Raw genomic sequence first — 18,916 nt, 5'->3', positions numbered from 1 at the left:
CCATTCATTTTAAAAGGGAAGTTGGGTTTAGAATCTGCCCTATTACTCAAGTAGCTTCAGCCTTTCACACTTCTTTTTTCTTTAAGCAAAGGAGGAGAGGAACGTTTTGTTTACCCACTGGATGATACAATCCAAAACGTATAAAATAAGACCGGATATGATTATATTATATGATTCTGCATTTCGTAAAAAATTGAATCATTATTAGATGGTAAAGAATTGCACACAAGCAGCCATGGCAGTCAAGAATGGGAGGGACCCATGAAAGGAAAAGGATCACCCATTAACCGGAATCTACAGTAGCGATGAAGAAGAAGAAGAAGAAGAAGAAGAGGAAGAAGAGTGGTCAAGTGGGTGTCTATGGCGGACATTGGGGCGCGAGTCTTTTATAAATATATACACAATTCTGTAATTTTGTTGCGTGTTTAGTCTTCCTCTTTTGAGGGTAAGAGAAAAAAAGATAACTTTTTTTTTTAATTTGTTGTTGTTGTTGTTGTAAGAAGATGGAGACCCTTGAACCTGAGCGGCGAGCCATTTGGTAAGCGGCCCAACAGGACACACACTTTTATTCTCTCTCTCTCTCTCTGTTTTTGAATTTATAATTTAATTTTTTTTGTTGGGTTGGGTGTATGTGTAATTGTGTCTCTCTAATTTATTAAATTCTTTGTCTGGAAATGGGAACGGCCTGCCCTTGTGTCTGTGGACTGTTACTCCATTTCTCCTTTCTGAGTTAATTCTTAAATTAAATAAAGGGTTACTCTGCCCTCTTTAATCTCTATTTGTCTTGGACATGGTCTTTTGTCTACCTCACATCCCCCACCTTTCCCTCACCCATTACTCGGTGGGTTTTGTTAGCTCCCACTTTCATCCAGAGGGAGATCCTCAAGCTTAAAGCTTCTTATCCCTCGCTTCCATTTCACGGATTGCTTCTTGGGTTTTCGTCCCAGATCCTTCTTCATAGATCGGACCCTTTTCCTCCTCCTCCTCCTTTTCAAATTTCAAATTTCCATCTGTTTGTTTGGTAAGTTTTCTCTCCCCTTTCCCTTTTTTCTCATCTTGGGTTTCTTCTGTTCTTCATCATGGATGATTCTGTAAATCGAATGTTTGATCTCCAGGTGGTTGTTGTCTTCTTTTCTGGCGGAGGTTTTTAATGCGAGAGCTGAATTAGCGGATAATATGAATACTGTTTAAACCTCATATTCTTCTTCGTCTTCTTCGTCTGAACATATATTTTCCTTTTCGTTTCGATTTTGTTAAAGGGTATATCGATAGGGAAAAGGGTTTGGTTTTTGACTTCTTCAATCTGAATTCTGAACTCATCTTATCGGCGACTTCGGCGATGATGATTCTTCTAATCACGTCAAAATTTATGGATATAAGTTGAGCCGCCTTGATTTCTCCGCCCCTCCGCCCTACACCACTGCTATTTTCTAGGTTGTTTGAACTTGAAACTTCTCATTTCACTTGTTTTGATCATAGTTGGGTTAAGTTGTTTGCCTAATTTGTGAGTCTGATTTCATCGATTCTGGGATTCATTTCTGTAGCTTCCATGTCTTATTGTTTCTCTTCTTGTGGTGCCTTCGCTGAGTTCTATAACCACAATCTTGTGCTATTCCATGATATCAATGTGAATAGGATTAGGAACATGTATATGTTAGAAGAGTTTCGTTTCCAGTCAATATTATCGACTATGATATTACACCTCTGTGTTGCTAATTACTATCTCTTGTTTCTGGACGCTTACATTCTTATAATGTTATATCGATTTCTAGGCACCGTATTAGACTGCAATATCTCACAGTTATTGGATAAGATATCATTTAACATTTAGACAATATTGCAGGCTTCCAGTTTTACATTGTTTTAAAGCGCTGAAATCGGTGTTTCTTTGATGCTAACATGATGTTCTAGTTGTTGATACTGTAATTTTTGTAATACTCATATTACATGCTAACTATTCGTAAGCGAAATACATTGAAGGTTGATTTGTTGCTTATTATTAAGCTCTTGGCTTGTGTTGCTATGGCTAAAACGATTGGAGAAGAGAGAATGAGTATTGCTTGGTGTTTGCATGTGCTGCTAAGGTCAATCTTTTGGGGGAATGAATCTGTAACTCATTTAGAAATGGTTATGAATGCTGGCAAATGTTACTTGGTACTTTGGTTCGAGTATCGAGTTTGTTGGTGCGAACAAAAGTGCCATGTTTGATCGTTGAGTTTATTTATTTAACGGTTCTTACTTGCTGATTGGCTGTTTTTGATCGATTTTCAGATTCAATCAAGTGTATGCAACTTGTTTTGTAGTCTGGAAAACTTTGTTGACCTGGCTCGTATTTGATAGGGAAGTTTACATTTTCTCTAATGCAAGGGCAAAGGAGTAGTGTTGGTTCATTGTCGGAAACCATAAACTTTGAACATGGATCTTCGTCGAATAATCCTGGTAGCCAACCAGTTTACTGGAATAACATGTGGAATCCAGCAGAAAACCGAATACCGGATTATTTGTTGCCTACTACTGATATAAATACGGGATATGTAAGCTCTGTGAGCCATGAGCAACGGAATTTGAGTAGATGGAGCTTAGGTGAACCTAGCTCTTGTGATATGCAAACCGAGGCATTATCTGATGAACAAAAAGGTGAGGTTGGATGGTCTTCAGTGGCTCGTGATGCAGATGGTCCAGTTACAGAAACCCGACTCTGTGAGCCGTCAAATAATCCTACGCTGGGTCATGTGAATTTCAGCCCACTGATTATACAAAATTCCAATTCTAATGCACTTCCTCATAGTCTAAATTTAAATGCAAGTTTTGCTAGTCATGGAGGTGAGAGTAGCCGAGTTAATGAAGGTTCTAACTTGTATAAATCTAGTGGATCGGAAGAAGGGCGGGCTCTATGTTCTAGTGCTTCGGATCCCCTTTTACTTCCTTCTGGAAATAGTGGACTTCCAGTGGTTGCAAATGATGGTAGAGCAGGATCTTCCTTGGATGGACGTCGAGCACCCTGTAAACGAAAAGCTATCGAGGGAAGTGTTACACAGCCCTCTTTAAGTGGAAGCAGTAACTATGCTCAGCATATTGAAAGTGGTGCTGAGCCCACTCTTCCAGTTTTTCCTGGTCGCTACAACACAGGAAGTAGGCTAACCATTCCTGCTCCACCAGCACGAATGAATCAAGCTCCGGTACGTGGTGCAGGCGAAATGACTTCCAACAGCTTCTCTGAGTCAATGGTTGCAGAAAGTTCAGATAGTTCTCAAAGAAACTATCGTATAAGGATTAGTTCATCCAATGCACAAGATTCTTTTGCACCGACTGGAATGACTGTTCGGCATCCCGGGGCCTCATCTTCCCAGCTCCCAGCTAGAATTCTACCTGCTGAGCATGTATTAGACTTGAGGCCAGCACCAGCTGTAGACAATATATCTGCTCAAGGTCAGCCACTTATGATACATGTGCCTGCTTTACCCCGAAGTCTGCAACCATATAGGTGGAATGGGAGCTCTACTTCTAGAAGTGGCGGTTCGTCGAGCTCTGCAGGGGAGAGACAGGTGGTGCAACGTGAGGAGGTGAGACCAAGCAACATGGGAAGAAACGTATCTGAACATCCCATGTTTGTCCCAGCAAACGAGCTGAGGAATTTGGTTCGTAATCCATCAAGTAGAGGTTTAGCATCTTCAAACCTGTCCATTCCTGGAACTGTTGCTTCTACATCCAGGGTTGGTTCAAGTTCAGGGGTCCACCCCCCTTCTGGACCTTGGATGCCTCCTGAGAATAGTCCAACACAGTTTCCTCGAAGGTTAACAGAATATGTTCGTAGGCAGCTATTTTCTTCTGCTACAAACGAGTCCGGTGGTAGGACAAGTAATTATTCACAACGATCCGGTTCTACTTCTGCCCAGGATATGGTTCTTTCATCTGGATCTGGCCGTCGGGGGCACCATTTATTGCAACCAAGGTCCGCATTATGGATGGAAAGAAGAGGTGACACTGGGCTTGGTCTTCCCTATTCATTACGAACCTTGGCTACTTCCGGTGAAGGAAGCGACAATAATAGACTAGTATCTGAGGTATGTTGAATTTTTCCTTCATGGAGTATCTGAACGACGCCCTAGACGCATATGCGCTATATATCTTAATGCATATCTAAATCTTATTATCTCATCTTTGATTTATGATGGGTACATTTGTGATGCATATCTATAATTACACTTGTGGATGCCGGTGTTTGCTGGACGATTGCTTTCGAATTCTTCGAGTATCATCTTCTGAAACGAATTTGAAGCTCACATGTTATCGTTTTTTGTCTGCAGCAGATTCGCAATGTCTTGGGCCTTGTCCGTCGGGGGGAAAGCTTACGAGTTGAGGTAGTTTCCTTATCGGTGCCATATCATGTGCAATGGGTGCATTGGCGAATTTACATGATTGCATACAAGAAGTCATAATGCTACATGTTTGATTTTCGTCTAGATTTGTTAAAATGTGTAAATGGTAGCAAACAGCTACTTAGTCTTTGTTCATAAGTGATATGAATATCCAATGTGATGGTGTATGACAGTGTCTTGTGTTTATAAACAAATGGTTCACTTCATTTTGCTCTTGAATTAATAATCAAACATATTCTCTCAATATTCAAGGAGTGGATGATTTATGTATCAATATTAATGTTGCTGTAAAATTGTGTTTTGTTAGGATGTGATGATCCTGGACCAGTCACTATTTTTCGGGATGGCTGATATTTACGATCGGCACAGGGATATGCGCCTTGACGTTGACAACATGTCGTATGAGGTTCGACTGATACAAACCAAACCGAACCCATTATTTCACATCTTTTTGTTGCTCTGTTAATCTATTAGTATGTCAAGTGCAGGAATTGTTGGCTTTGGAAGAGCGCATTGGAAACGTCAACACTGGACTAAGCGAAGAGACGATTGTTGCTCGACTGAAACGAACGAAGCACGTCAATGCCCCCGAACCACAGGTCGAGGAAGAACCATGTTGTGTTTGTCAGGTATCCACGAGTTCATTTCGTTTTCATTCGTATCAGTCTTTAAACCTGCATTAGCCTAAAACCGACCTGATTTCCAGGAGGAATACAAAGAAGGGGAAGACATTGGAATGCTGGACTGCGGGCACAAGTTCCACACACAATGTATCAAGCAATGGCTGATGCAAAAGAATATATGTCCCATCTGCAAAACAACTGGTTTTGCAAGCCGAGAATGAATGTTGGCTCGTAGAGCGAATGTGGTGGCCTGTGGCTTGAACGAAGATAAGCGACCGAACAGGGGACGCCTCGAAGAGGGGGGATGCTATGCTAGGAAGTTGCTTGTCGATTCTCTACGTTCGGTCGGGAAAACGAAGAGCCACATTGAAGTTCTCTATATACATTCTACAAGTAGTAAAATTTTAAAATATGCAAGCAATCCATTTTTTGTTTTTTATTTTATTTTGGAAGAAAAATTCAAGGTTCTAATTGGCAAGGAATTGTTAGCTTAAGGTTATGATGGTCAGTGAAACTAATTAATGTTTACTCCCATTGACATTAGAGATTGTTGGTCTTAATATATCATCGGACTTTCCCTTACTCAGCTCGGTTATTCACGGTCGCTTGGTTGAAGGTTTTGTTTAAAACGTCTTGGTGGGTAATGGTTGGAGTTTCGGTCTGGCCTTAAAGAATCGATCCGTTTTTCCAAAAAATGGTTTTTATGCATTTTATAGCTTATTCGTTGTATGTTTTATAGCTTTTTCGTAGCTTATTGGAACTAGGAGTATGGGATGTTATAGGAGCGGCCGTAGAACAACGATTGTATGACCATTTGTTCTAGCCCAACAAACAAGTTAGACGTGAGAAATTCGAACGTCGCAAAGACATCGGCGTATGTTCAGTCAACTAAATGTTTTAGAAAATGTGAGCGAAGAAATACATTTGAAAACGATTTGAAAGAAGGGAAGAAAACAATGTTATATGACTATAAGAAATAAAGGAACACCACTACTTAAAATAACCTATAACTCAGGTAGGAATAAGTAACAACTAATCATATCCTCTATTGTACATTTTGAGGTATTTTAGTGGGCGTAGACATGATTTTGGTGAATGGTTAACATGAAATAATAAAAACCTATCTAAGATGAAGCATGTAAAAAGGAAAAAGGGTTTAGAACAGGCATGGGACTATGGACAACATGTCCTGGACAAGTATGACTGGGACATTTGACATGCGGCCATAGACAACATGCCTTGAATGAGGATGACCATGACATCCTCCCCCACTCAATTGGTTGATGTCTCTATCAACCGACTTTTCACAAACTCAATCATGTAGATTGAGGTTGACTTTAGGTCTCTCGACGCGCTTCTAGTTGTTCTCAACATTGAAGAGTCTCTTCATATCTGCAAAAAAACGATTGAAAACCACTTCTTGGTTGGTCGACTCTTGGTGTCACAATCACTGTTTCTTAGCAGAGAGCAAAAACTTTTTTTTATTTTAGAAAACAGGTAATTTACCATAATTAATAAATAAAGACAAAAATAATATGAATTAAAATTAAGAAAATACAATAAAAATAAGCTAAAAAAAAGCATGCAAATTACTTTTTAGAAATGGGCCAATTTCCAAAAGTCAAAATCTTTTTGGGTCATTTTCAACCATTATCCAAACATCTTTGGTAATTAGACTTTTGAGACTGTGAAATTACAATGTTACCCCCAATAAAAAACCACCTAATTCCCTTGCCTCCTTTCTCCCCCACTCGCAGCACGCACGCCGTCTCCTCTCGCGCGACGCTGCAACCTTGGCAAAGCAACCACTTCTGGATACCAGACGACGGCATTAGTGACAGCGATTTCCAGCGACGGCGTTTGTTCTTTCCTTCATGCACGGCAGCGACGACGGCTTCTGTAGTATTTTCTTTGATAGTCTTCAACGACGGCCACGACTTCTGAAATCTTCGTTCTTCGGTTTAGCGTTGGTGAGAAACTTTCTTTACTGTGTTATACTCTTTTCTTGAGGGAAAATTTACTTTCTCTTGCCTACATTGTTACTTTTTGAGGTAATTGACTTTGAATATTTGGTTTATCTTTATTTTTATGTTGTTTGATTTCCCACAGTTACAATCCTTATCTGATTTTGATTTTAAGTAATGGTGTATACTATCCTTTCGATTGTTTTGTTGATATTGCTGCCTTTGGAACCCTTGCTGCCTTTCTCATTATATGTGTTTTATAGGAAAAAAATGTTCTGAATGATTCTGTGTACAGGTCCAAACCCAACCCTAGTCCACATTGTCCTCTTTGAGTTTTTCTTTCGGGTTTTTCCTCAAGATTCTAAAACGCGTCTATTAAGGAAAGGTTTCTACACTCTTATAAGGAATGTCTCGTTCCACTCTCCAACTTACGTGGGATCTCACAATCCACCCACTTGGAGCCCAACCTCCTCACTGGCACACCGCTTAGTTCCTAACTCTGATACCATTTGTAACAGCCAAAGTGTACCACTAATAGATATTGTCCTCTTTAGACTCGTCCGTTAGGGAAAAGATTCCACACCTATATAAAAAATGTTTCGCTTCACTCTCCAACTGATGTGGGATCTCACACTTTGATTAGTGCAATAATCCCTCTATGCTTGGTTGAGTTGGTGACTTATTTAACACAAAATTGAAAGTTCCATCTCTGGTTAGATACAAAATTGAAAGTTTATGGAATTATTAGATACGTTTTATAGTTTAGGGACCATGTTGAAGTTTATGGTGCAACTTCCACCCACTTGATTCACCAGATGTTCTTCAGTCATCGACATAATTTCTATCTCACACACACTTGCACGACCACTAAGCCAATGAGCACGTGCTAAGTGGCGGAATCGCTAATAACACCTCCTTTATCATGATAACGTGGACATACCGTGAGGATGAATTATGTCTCTAGAGACAGTCATCTTCTCTTCTGACGAGAGAGACAACGTTACCGTCCAACCTAGAGCCCTTTGATGAATCTACTAGGTTAGGATATCTCTTTTTATGTGTTTGGATGGTCTATATTCCCAGCCGCCTTTCTTTTGCCCAAAGTCTGTCTTCTTCCTGTTGCTAGCTACTAGTGTGATGTCCCACATTGGTTGGGGAGGAGAACAAACCACCATTTATAAGGGTGTGGGAACCTTTCCCTAGCAGACGTGTTTTAAAGCCTTGAGGGGAAGTCCGAAAGGGAAAGCCCAAAGAGGACAATATCTGCTAGCAGTGGATCTGGGGCGTTCCAACTAGTGTTGAATCCTCGTGTAAGTGCAGCCTTCACTCTTCAACCTTCTTTCCACTAATAGAAGTTTACTTGTAGCCTCAACAAAATTTAAAGCTTCTTTCGAAGGCGAAAGTGGTTAGATAAGTTTGAATGCTTTATGTTCATCCTCTATCTTCACTTCAATCTCCTCCATCTCGGAGGCAATGCCATTGAGCACACTCAGATGATATGAGATTTTCGTACCCTTCTCGATCCACACCGTGTGAAACTGCTCCTTCTAAGTATAGTTGATTTGAGATGCTCTTTGCCTAATACATTGCTTCAAGCTTCTCTCAAAGCTCTTTGGCTATCAAAATGTCATGCATATTTGAAAGAAATATTCTTAGCCAATTTAGTTTGATTGCCCTTGCAACTCTTTAATGTAAGTCCTCCTATTCTTCATCACTCATGCCAGACGTTTTTGAACCTTTGCTAAACCTGCCAGTGGACTAGAATCAATGCTTAGCTTTTCAGAAGTATCACCACTCAGTCTTCCCTTCAAAGCCTTGTGTAACCCAGGTTGTATCAGCACATCACTGACCTGCTCTTGCCACACGCCTAAGTGCATCACTCTATCAAATTTCTCCACATCAATCTTTACTACACTCATAAAAGCTTGACATATTTGTTCCCCTCCTAGCTAATCTTCAAATAGTGAACAATTCACGTATGAACAAGACCAGTCATACTAAAAAATCAGATAAGCAGAAAATTATCTTAAAGCATTGATTAAGGCTTGATCAGATGCTATAGGATCAGCTCTGGTTGCTATAGGATCAAAGTGGTCAATCAGAAACAGTTTTAGTAACTCTGTCATCTTGCTTGGAGCAAACCTGTTCTCTAGCCTATTGACGCTTGGGGGGCTTGCAGCTCGGATCAAGTCTTGTTGATGATGTTGCAATCCTGCTTTCTCTGGGCTCTCCTCCTGGTTTAATAGTCTTGTTGAACAAAGATTTGAAATCAGGAAAGAGGAGAAGAAAATCTAGATGGTCAGACATTTAGTTCTAAAGCTTAAACACGCTGACAGGAAGATCTTTTTCATCATGTGCCGGATTCACACGCAGCCAAGCGAAGCTCGGTCGACTTTGGTGATTATTATAAATGATGTTTTGTTCTCCTCTCCAACCAATATGGGACATTAAGTGTTGATAAAGGAGATAAAATGAGAATGATCTACATACTTTTTCTTTATCATCATTATTAATCATATATTATCTTTTTTCTAATGTAAATTAAGGATCTATTATGCCCGGACTCCTATTTGACGTGTTAATCATGGGTAGATGTTGCTGTAACTTTGAAGACAATTATTTATTGTTTGAATTTCATAACTTCTTATAGTGGGTATTTGAAGCTCGATGGAGAGATACCACTTGTCAATCATGACCTAATCTCCTTTTAGTGGATATTTGAAGGGCAGTGGAGTTACTTGCCAATCACGACCATAACTTCTTGTAGTGGACATTTGAAAGATAGTCGAAAGTTAAACTCATCATGGCTATAACATTTTTTGAGTAGACATTTGAAGGGTGGGAAGTTTATTGTGTGGGGAGGCTATAAATATCCACGTGTAAAAATTAGGTTTTGGATTAATGAAATTGAGATCTCTCGAGACTTTCACCCTTAGAAATTAGGTAGATTACATCCTAGTCATTCAATCAAAGCCTGAAATTTTTATTTTTTATTGTGTGTTTAATATATTCTTGACATGTTGGAAATTTAAAATTAATTAACTTATTAAATATAAATATAAAATAAACTTATTTCTAAAAAATTCGTAAATAAATAGAAAAGTGAGGCATGGATTTGAGGAAATTGTATTGATTGGAGAAGTGTAGAGGCAGACCGAAACGGCGACGTTTGGTGGGGATAAGAGGAATGATAGATAATTATTAGGGGTTTGACTTTATAAGACTGCCATGCTGTCATTTAGTACTGTTTCCTTTACTGCAATTTTTAATAATTTAAAAATTAATGCTTTATTTTTTTAACTACTTTTATTTTCCATATAAAGAAAATATGTTTATCCTTCCCAACTAAGTTAGGTGATTTCTATTTTATGAACATGCCTAATACAATATTTTAATATTTTAAAAAAAGTTTTAAATAAAAAATAATTAACATAACCATATATTTTTTTTAACATGTGATTCATTTAATACTATGTTCCTAACTAACTTTATGCATATTTTTAATGCGCCCGTAATTGATAAGCTATTTTTATCTTTTACATATTTAATATTAAATAGTTTTATTTATTTATTTATTTTTGTTGAAATTTTGTTAATACTTTGAATGAAAAAAAGTAATTATCTAAAATCTTTTGAGAATATAGTTAAAAAGAAAAAAATCAAAATTTAATGACAGTGGTTAATCTATACATAGTCCAATAGATTACAATTCGAGTTAGTTAAGTTGGTGACCAAACATTTACTAGTTGTAACGTATAATTAACATTGTTTACAAACGTAAAATATTCTTTAATTTTTAAATAATCTTAAAAGTAAAGTTATTTGGTAATTCAAGTTCAGACGATGAAAAAAAAAACGAGTCGCATTAATTACATAATTATAAAAGAAGAACAAAAAGGGAAATTAGGTAAAAGACAAATCCTCCTTTTTGGGAAAACTTTGTAAATAAAAGAAATAATGGGCCAAATTTTGAAAAAGAAGCCATTAGTGGGATCTCAAGGAGAAAAAGAAGATTAAGGCGGGAGGGGTAGGATTAAGAAGCAAGGCGATAAGTTGATCCTCGGGAGGCAGACCAGAAGTCTGCAAAAGCTTCAAAAACCCCATTAATGAAAAATCCTTAATCCTACAAATCATCCTTCGCTATAAGATAAGACGGAATCCAAGAAAAAGTACACACAAAGCAATGCAATAACAAACAAATCTCCATTTTCTTCCACTCCAAACCGTTTTTCCGCACAATTTCTACTTCAATTTCCAACAAACCCAACGTAATCCTTCTTTCTTCTTCCTTCCTTGCAACCCCTTTTGATCTTTCCTTTCAATCATGGCGGATCTGTATGGAACATCCCCTTCTTCGGATGTTGTTGGTTTGCCTCATGACCCTGAAAATTTCTCTTCCTTCATCAATCAGCATCTTCAAACCACCACTTCTTCTGCTTCTTCCCCATCTTGTGTTTCCTTCAAGAACAAGTTCATGCCGTTCTTGCATTCTCAACCTCCTTGGCACTCTTCGTCTCTGTTTTCGCGGCGGCGGGAGGAGTCCACCTCTGTTGCTGGAGTGTCCTGCATGCTTGATTTTCCCGAGAGTCGGTTTCAGTTGAGTCGTGTTTTGAATCACGCTCAGTTGGATTCTAGATTTGGCGATGCTTCGTATTTGGGTGTGAACTCCACTTGCGCCGCCGTGAAATTGTCGGATCCTGGGGATTTCGTCAAAGAAAGTTCGGATAATAACGTGTTTTCTTCCTCCGGCGCTGTCGATTCTGATACAAATGCGCCGTTCAAGAGAAGAGGTCTTTCATCTGAAAATGATCTTGGGGATTTCAGCTGTGATAGCGAGGTAATTCATACGAACCTTCAATATATGTCTTCTGTTTCTCAGTTTTTGCTTGTTCTTCAGTTAATTTGATCCTCTTTTGAAGGGTGCCGATGTGCCTGAAGCTCCATCCAGTACTGATCTACCTCGAAGTTCATCGAAGAGAAGTAGAAGCGCCGAGGTCCATAATATGTCGGAGAAGGTCAGTTTCAAATTGGGTCCCTGGTTGTCTAAGCATAGATTATACCAAGAGCGTTTGATTGCTTAACTTTTACTGATGTTGTTGGTGGGTGGGACAGAGACGACGGAGGAGGATCAATGAGAAAATGAAAGCCCTTCAAAATCTAATTCCTAATTCAAACAAGGTATGTTTGTCAAATTCAAGATTATGATAGTTTCGCTTTTCAATAGCTTACAAGGAGTTGTGCTTTTGACAGACGGACAAAGCTTCAATGTTGGATGAAGCAATTGAGTATTTGAAGCAGCTTCAACTTCAAGTTCAGGTGGGTGTCTTTTGTTCTTTTGGGGTTATGGATCTGAGGATTTGATATCGTTTTCACTTTTCTATGGAATCATCTCTGTTTATATGATCTTGTTCATTGAATTAGAGACTAATTACAAACAGTCCATGAATCTGGGCTACAAAATCTTATGTGCTGATGTATCAAAAATGTAATGTTCTTTTTGTCCACTAGATATGAGTCAAGTAAAATGTGCCAGGCTTCTTGATTCAGGGTTTCATACCATTTAGAGAACTTTGAAAGATTGAAGGATTGTATTCTAAGTTTATTTCTGGCCGAACCTTTCAGATTTATGGCGAAAACCCCCTCTGAATTTTCGTATGATTATGAGATTTGTTGTCTCTAAGGGTTGAAATTTTTTCAAATCCCATGGTTCTTGTGAGATAGCATATCGGTTGGAGAGGAGAATGAAACATTGCTTGTAAGGGTGTAGAAACCTCTCCCTACTAGATGCGTTTTAAAATCTTGAAGGGAAGCCCGGAATGGAAAGTCCAAAAAGGACAATATTTGTTAGCGGTGGGCTTGTGTTGTTACAAATGGTATTAGAGCCAAACACCTGCGGTGTGCTTGCGAGGTTGCTAGCCCTAAGGGGGTGGATTGTGAGATCACACATTGGTTGGAGAGGAGAACGAAGTATTGATTATAAGGATGCGGAAACCTCTTCCTAACAGACGCGTTTTAGAACTTTGAGGGGAAGCCGAAAAGGGAAAGCCCAAATAGGATAATATCTGCTAGCGGTGGTGATAAGGAATTAACCCAAGAAAAAGATCTGATACCAAATTGATATGAAATCAGCCCAAGGGCGCCATCACTCGGTTTCGGATTATTTGATAATGATATAATTCGCGGATTCAACAAGTGCAACCTCAGAAATGATGATCAGGAAAACTTCCTCTCTTGATCATTACTGTGTAAACTTTCCCCGTTTTCGCTCATTTCGGGCTATATTTGTTGTGTAATGTCTGGAGCAACTAGGAGTATGAACAGATTTCCTTGGCTATATTTGGATGAACAGATTTAACCTTGTTATCATTGACGTTTGGCATTGCAGATGTTATCGATGAGAAATGGCTCGAGTTTGCAACCGATGTGCTTGCCAGGAATGCTGCAGCCAATGCAACTACCTCAGATGGGGTTGGACTTCGACGTAGGAAATGCATTTCTAGCATCCAGAAGAGGAATAGACGCGTTGTCTCCCGGCAACGAAGGGTGTCCAATGCAATCGACATTCAATCTGTCCAATAAATGCAACCTTTCAGATCAGTCACTAGCCATCCCTTCTGTACCAAACATCACAACCTCAGAAACCACATTCGGGTTTGAATCAGCAATTCAGGCGTACGATGGACAGTTCGACCTTTCCTCTAATTTCAAGGTAATCACAACAAGAACATTAACAAACTTCTTCATGGATTATGGGATTGGTACCAATGTTTTCTTGAAAATGTGTAGGAAGCCCAACCAGCCACGCAGCTAGATTGCTACGCTCAAACACGGAAGGACTCAGCAAACGCGTCGTAGGAAGCTGCTCACTAGAGTATGACATTCTAATGAAGCAATTCCTTTACGTTCCTTGCAGATTTTGAACTAAAAACATCATCATAGATTCTTACACTCACCAGAAATCTAGTGTAGAATAGTTGAACATAGATTTATCCTTTAGACTCTATATGTTAAAGAAACGTCAAGTATTACACAGCCAAACATAGAAATGCAAAAATCTAGCTCTTCTGGTTTATCTATCTGATAAGAAAGGTGATATAAAAGCTGCCAAATGTTTTTGGGGAGAAGCAAAAGTGGTGGTCCTTATTTTTCCTTGTAATGCTGTCAAGAACACAAAAACAAAAACTATGCTGGCTCCTTGCAGGATATCCTTCATATTATATCATAGTGCCCATTTAAGTTTGTTCATATGCTGCTGTTGCGTTGGATTACTGCCTGTGCCTTGTAATGCTCTGTTGATCTAGTGGATATCGTCCTCTCTCGGCTTTCCCTTTTGGGCTTCCTCTAAAGATTTTTAAAACGCCTTTGCTGGGGAGAAGTTTCCACACCCTTGTAAAGAATGTTTCGTTCCTCTCTCCAACCGATGTAGGATCTCACAATCCACCCTCTTTCAGGGCCCAGTATAGACACTGGTCCTCGAATGGGGTGGATTGTAAGATCTCACATCGGTTGGAGAGAGGAGCGAAACATTCTTTACAACGGTGTGGAAACCTCTCCTTAGCAAATACGTTTTAAAAACCTTGAGGGAAGCCCGAAAGGAAAAATCCAAAGAGGACAATATCTACTAACGGTGGGCGAGAGTCGTTAGTAAAAAAGATTGCCCCTTCACAAACAAGGACAAGGACAAGGACAAGTGAGAAGCCCAAGTTGATGTGAACCCATCTGCCAGAGGGATAAAGTGTCTTATATGAGAAAGGGGAAGGGCATATCATTGAAGATGGAACTTTGGTGCCCTTGAGAGGAAGGGAAAGGAAAAGGCTTGGCCATTGATGGTGCCCTTAAAAAGGAGGGTACCCCTGTTTGGTGCTGTAGAAAGACTAAAGGCATTTGAAGACACAGTCAAACTCTATTAATTATGTAACATTAACTCATACTATTTATTATCAATTATTACTCAACCAGGTACCCATAATTATTTTCATTATTATTATTATTAAAGCGAACACTATCATTTTTGAATTATTTTTTAAAAAATAATTTAGAATTTAGTTTTAATAATTTAAATGTTATAATTAGTGATGAATTGGAATTAATTATTTATAAAGTTTTATCAAAACATATTTAAATTATAATAATTTTTTAGGTATAATACCAAATTTATAATTTAACTTTTTAGTTATTTATATGCATATTATGATAAAAATGTAATTTACTAATAATTTAAGCAATATTTAGAGAAGGGAAAAGAAAACAAATTATGATGGTAGTTAGCAAGTAATTAAGTAGTCTAAACTAGATTACAACTTTAATTAATCTCTCCACTTCCGGATTTCTCCCAAGTCCGTGATCACTATCTTTATACATACCAACAAAAACAAAATCTCCAACTATACCAAATTCATCGCCATTATTGTTCCAATCACGATCAGATACAACAAAAGCCCTCCTCACTGCTCTGTTTTCTTAACAATTCGGGTTCGTTTCATTGGCTTCTTTACTTGAATCCCTGTATAAAAGAAATTTGCAGAGGAAGAATCTGAAATGGAGACGGGGTTGGTTCATAAAAATGGCGGAACCCCACCTCATTTTCAGATATCATCTGTAGAAGAAGGAGGAGGAGGAAGGGGGAAATGTCTAATTATGCGTTCTTGAACGATCAGCTCTCGAGGAGGATCTCCATTTTTGGTTTGCGCTTGTGGGTCGCTCTGGGAATTTGCGTGGGTGCCGCTATTGTTATCGTTCTGTTCTTCATTTCGTTGTGGTTCATTGTCAGGCGCAACAGGGCGTCTAAATCTAAGCCCTCTTTGAACCCCATTGTCCCAAATGTCTCGAAGGAAATCCAGGAAATACGAATCGACCATTCTCGCGGCTCCATTCATTCTGACCCTGAGTCCTTGCCGGAGGCAGAACAGCTTCAGACGGAACAAGGGAGCCCAGGTAATGGACGCCGTAGAACCCGCATTGAAATTGGGAAGGACCGCCGGGTTTCGTTCCCGGAGAGGGACGGCGGTTCGTGTCACGGTAGTGGAGAAGTTCGGTCCGGTGAGCAGTTGTCGGTGGTTTCGCATTTGGGTTGGGGACATAGGTATACTCTCAGAGAGCTTGAGTGTTCTACTAATGGCTTTGCGGATGAACATGTCATTGGTGAAGGCGGATATGGAATTGTGTACCGTGGTGTTCTTGAGGACAACACTGTGGTAGCCATCAAAAACTTGCTCAATAACAGGTTCTTCTTCTTCTTCTTTCATCAGAAACTTGTAATTTCTTGCAGTTATGCCATTGTAGTACGAGTTTTGATCTTAGTTTACAAGGATTCTCTACTGAGTTTGATCAGGGGACAGGCTGAGAAGGAGTTTAAGGTTGAAGTGGAAGCAATTGGACGCGTTCGACACAAGAATCTGGTGCGTTTGCTTGGCTATTGTGCTGAACGAGCTCACAGGTATTCCTTGTTCGACATTTGAGTGTTCTATTGATATGGCTAAGTTAAGGGCATGTCTCTAATATTATGTTAGGAACTACGATTCTCCACAATGATATTGTTCACTTTGAGCACAACCTCTCGTGTTTTTGTTTTTGGTTTCTCTAAAAGGCATCGTACCAATGGAGATGTATTCCTTGCTTACAAGCCCATGAACAACCCTTTAATTAGCCTATGTGGGACTTCTCTCCCAACAATCCTCCTCTCGAACAAAGTACACCATAGAGCCTCCCCTGCTTCGAACAACCTCCGTTTAATCGAGGTTCGACTGAGCCCTCGAACAAAGTACACCATTTGTTCGATGCTTGAGTCACTTTTGACTACACTTTCGAGATTCACAATTTCTTTGTTCGACATTTGAGGATTGTATTGACATGGCTATGTTAAGGACATGCCTCTTATACCATGTTAGAAGCTACGACTTTCCACAATAGTATGATATTGTTCACTTTGAGCATAAGCTCTCGTGGCTTTGTTTTTGTTTTCTTCAAAAGACCTCATACCCGTGGAGATATATTCCTTACTTATAAACTCATGATTAACCCTTTAATTAGCCGACGTGCTTGTCTTGTTGTAGGATGCTTATTTACGAGTACGTTGATAATGGAAACTTAGAACAGTGGCTTCATGGAGAAGTTGGGCTTTCTAACCCTCTCACTTGGGACATTAGAATGAACATAATTGTTGGAACAGCAAAAGGGTACGTTCTACATTGTTTGATCTATAGGTTCTTGCCATGGTTTTAACTGCATAAAATCGTAGGTTAACGTACCTCCACGACGGGCTCGAGCCTAAGGTTGTTCACCGTGATATCAAGTCGAGTAACATTTTGCTTGACAAGCAATGGAATCCAAAAGTCTCCGACTTCGGCCTAGCTAAGCTTCTTGGATCAGAGAGGAGTTATGTAACAACTCGTGTGATGGGAACTTTCGGGTTAGTTTACATATCGCTTGGTTTCTAATTTTGAATTCATGATCCCGACCGAGTACCTTAGCATTGCCATCTGGGTCGTGTTGTAGCTATGTAGCTCCCGAGTATGCTAGCACTGGCATGTTGAATGAAAAAAGTGATGTATATAGCTTTGGAATCCTGATTATGGAGATAATTTCAGGGAGAAATCCAGTAGATTATAGCCGCCCTTCAGGAGAGGTTTGTTTTCACTCACCCAGACTACTTGACACTGCATATTTAAGCCAGTCCAGGCTCCTATTTCCCCCTAACCCTTCACGGCCATGGATCTAACATTCAGGTCAACTTGGTTGAGTGGCTTAAATCAATGGTTAGTAATCGAAACACTGAGGGAATTCTGGATCCTAAGTTGCCCGAGAAGCCTTCGTCGAGGGTGCTAAAGCGTGCTCTGTTAGTCGCGTTACGGTGCGTGGATCCTAACGTTCAGAAGAGGCCTAAAATGGGGCATGTAATTCATATGCTTGAAGCTGATGAGTTCCCTTTCCGAGATGTGAGTTAACAACGTTTTTACCCTACGTGGTTTTTGTTCTTTCTATTGTTAGAAACCACGACTCTTCACACTAGTATGATATTGTCTACTTTGAGCATAAGCTCTTCTTTTAAGCTTCCCCAAAAGGCCTCGTTCTAATGGAGATATATTCGTTACTTATAAACTCGTGATTATTCTCTACGTCTTATGATCCAGTATTGTCTTGTCCCAAATGTTTCAGGATCATAGAGCGAGACGGGAACAACCAGGTCGATCGCTGCTAAAGGAAAAGCTCATGGAAAGGCTTGTGAATGAATCTGGAGACAGCAGCGGGTATGAAAGTGGAGCAACTCAAGCAAGCCGACATATATGGAGAAAGCAAGAACATGAAGAACAGCAGCCTCGAGAACCTCACACTCTAAGGTGATGTAGCTCTTTTCCTGACAGGGAGGCTTCTGCATGAACTTGTATATCCAATTCACATTATCATCAATCAAACTACACTCCATTGTTGTATTGTGCCCATCTATATAATGTCTGTGAGATCATGTGTTGGAAAGGAGAACGAAACATTCTTTATAAGGGTGTGGAAATCTCTCCCTAACAGATGCATTTAAAACTGTGGTGCTGACGGCAATACGTAACAGGCCAAAACGGACAATTATTTGCTAGTGGTGGACTTGGGCTGTTACAAATGATATCAGAGCCAGTCACTGGACGGTGTGCCCCCCAAAGGGGTGGATTGTGAGATCCCACATTGGTTGGAGAGGAAACCTCTCTCTAGCAGACACGTTTTAAAACTGTGAGGCTGATGGCGATACGTAACGGGCTAAAACGGACAATATTTGCTAGTGGTGGGTTTGGGTTGTTACAAATGATATCAGAGTCAGTCACCGGACAATGTTTTAAAACTGTGAGGCTGATGGCGATACGTAACGGGCTAAAACGGACAATATTTGCTAGTGGTGGGTTTGGGTTGTTACAAATGATATCAGAGTCAGTCACCGGACAATGTGCCCTCCAAGGGGGGTGAATTG

The 18,916-nt window shown here is 39.7% G+C and overlaps 3 protein-coding genes and 1 long non-coding RNA gene across 8 annotated transcripts; 3 read left to right on the top strand and 1 right to left on the bottom strand.

The window, feature by feature from the left end:
* The first annotated feature begins 437 nt into the window (after window positions 1-437).
* LOC111454242 (probable E3 ubiquitin-protein ligase RHG1A) lies at window positions 438-5,588 on the top strand. 5 transcript variants are annotated; one of them, XM_023095647.1, is made up of 7 exons: window positions 601-1,021; window positions 1,116-1,434; window positions 2,272-4,064; window positions 4,308-4,361; window positions 4,687-4,785; window positions 4,868-5,008; window positions 5,086-5,588. In XM_023095647.1, exons 3-7 carry the CDS (start codon window positions 2,361-2,363, stop codon window positions 5,221-5,223), a joined length of 2,136 nt encoding a protein of 711 aa, XP_022951415.1. In that variant the 5' UTR covers window positions 601-1,021; window positions 1,116-1,434; window positions 2,272-2,360; the 3' UTR covers window positions 5,224-5,588. The 5 variants fall into 5 exon arrangements, with proteins under 5 accessions (XP_022951416.1, XP_022951417.1, XP_022951415.1 ...); XM_023095648.1 differs by lacking the exons at window positions 601-1,021; window positions 1,116-1,434 and adding an exon at window positions 438-538; XM_023095649.1 differs by lacking the exon at window positions 1,116-1,434 and having other exon boundaries at window positions 598-1,021; window positions 4,311-4,361.
* Window positions 5,589-8,195: 2,607 nt separating this feature from the next.
* LOC111454666 lies at window positions 8,196-14,666 on the bottom strand. The gene is made up of 3 exons (XR_002712473.1): window positions 14,589-14,666; window positions 14,325-14,326; window positions 8,196-8,229 (listed from the first exon to the last, which is right to left on the bottom strand). It is a non-coding gene; the product is annotated as an uncharacterized LOC111454666 (long non-coding RNA).
* On the top strand, window positions 10,954-14,211 carry LOC111454664 (transcription factor SPATULA-like). The gene is made up of 6 exons (XM_023096159.1): window positions 10,954-11,803; window positions 11,886-11,981; window positions 12,079-12,144; window positions 12,217-12,282; window positions 13,352-13,675; window positions 13,753-14,211. Exons 1-6 carry the CDS (start codon window positions 11,291-11,293, stop codon window positions 13,819-13,821), a joined length of 1,134 nt encoding a protein of 377 aa, XP_022951927.1. The 5' UTR covers window positions 10,954-11,290; the 3' UTR covers window positions 13,822-14,211.
* Window positions 14,667-15,334: 668 nt separating the features above from the next.
* Window positions 15,335-18,396, top strand: LOC111454661 (probable serine/threonine-protein kinase At1g01540). The gene is made up of 7 exons (XM_023096154.1): window positions 15,335-16,189; window positions 16,298-16,402; window positions 17,019-17,141; window positions 17,204-17,374; window positions 17,461-17,590; window positions 17,691-17,900; window positions 18,121-18,396. Exons 1-7 carry the CDS (start codon window positions 15,594-15,596, stop codon window positions 18,304-18,306), a joined length of 1,521 nt encoding a protein of 506 aa, XP_022951922.1. The 5' UTR covers window positions 15,335-15,593; the 3' UTR covers window positions 18,307-18,396.
* The last annotated feature ends 520 nt before the right edge of the window (window positions 18,397-18,916 follow it).

The sequence above is a fragment of the Cucurbita moschata genome, unplaced genomic scaffold (assembly GCF_002738365.1).
Source record: "Cucurbita moschata cultivar Rifu unplaced genomic scaffold, Cmos_1.0 Cmo_Scf00016, whole genome shotgun sequence".
Classification (NCBI taxonomy): Eukaryota; Viridiplantae; Streptophyta; class Magnoliopsida; order Cucurbitales; family Cucurbitaceae; genus Cucurbita; species Cucurbita moschata.
Note: the sequence above shows the minus strand (reverse complement) of the source record. Positions and strands in the feature narration are given on the sequence as shown.

What these genes read in the sequence shown, in the direction of transcription:
- LOC111454242 (XM_023095648.1), top strand. Translation starts at nt 2,361, where the DNA reads ATGCAAGGGCAAAGGAGTAGTGTTGGTTCATTGTCGGAAACCATAAAC. An exon ending in TTGACAACATGTCGTATGAG is followed by an intron (nt 4,786 to 4,867) that starts GTTCGACTGATA and finishes TGTCAAGTGCAG; the next exon opens with GAATTGTTGGCTTTGGAAGA. An exon ending in AACCATGTTGTGTTTGTCAG is followed by an intron (nt 5,009 to 5,085) that starts GTATCCACGAGT and finishes CCTGATTTCCAG; the next exon opens with GAGGAATACAAAGAAGGGGA.
- LOC111454664 (XM_023096159.1), top strand. Translation starts at nt 11,291, where the DNA reads ATGGCGGATCTGTATGGAACATCCCCTTCTTCGGATGTTGTTGGTTTG. An exon ending in TCCATAATATGTCGGAGAAG is followed by an intron (nt 11,982 to 12,078) that starts GTCAGTTTCAAA and finishes TGGGTGGGACAG; the next exon opens with AGACGACGGAGGAGGATCAA. An exon ending in ACCTTTCCTCTAATTTCAAG is followed by an intron (nt 13,676 to 13,752) that starts GTAATCACAACA and finishes GAAAATGTGTAG; the next exon opens with GAAGCCCAACCAGCCACGCA.
- LOC111454661 (XM_023096154.1), top strand. Translation starts at nt 15,594, where the DNA reads ATGTCTAATTATGCGTTCTTGAACGATCAGCTCTCGAGGAGGATCTCC. An exon ending in AAAAACTTGCTCAATAACAG is followed by an intron (nt 16,190 to 16,297) that starts GTTCTTCTTCTT and finishes GAGTTTGATCAG; the next exon opens with GGGACAGGCTGAGAAGGAGT. An exon ending in TGTGCTGAACGAGCTCACAG is followed by an intron (nt 16,403 to 17,018) that starts GTATTCCTTGTT and finishes GTCTTGTTGTAG; the next exon opens with GATGCTTATTTACGAGTACG.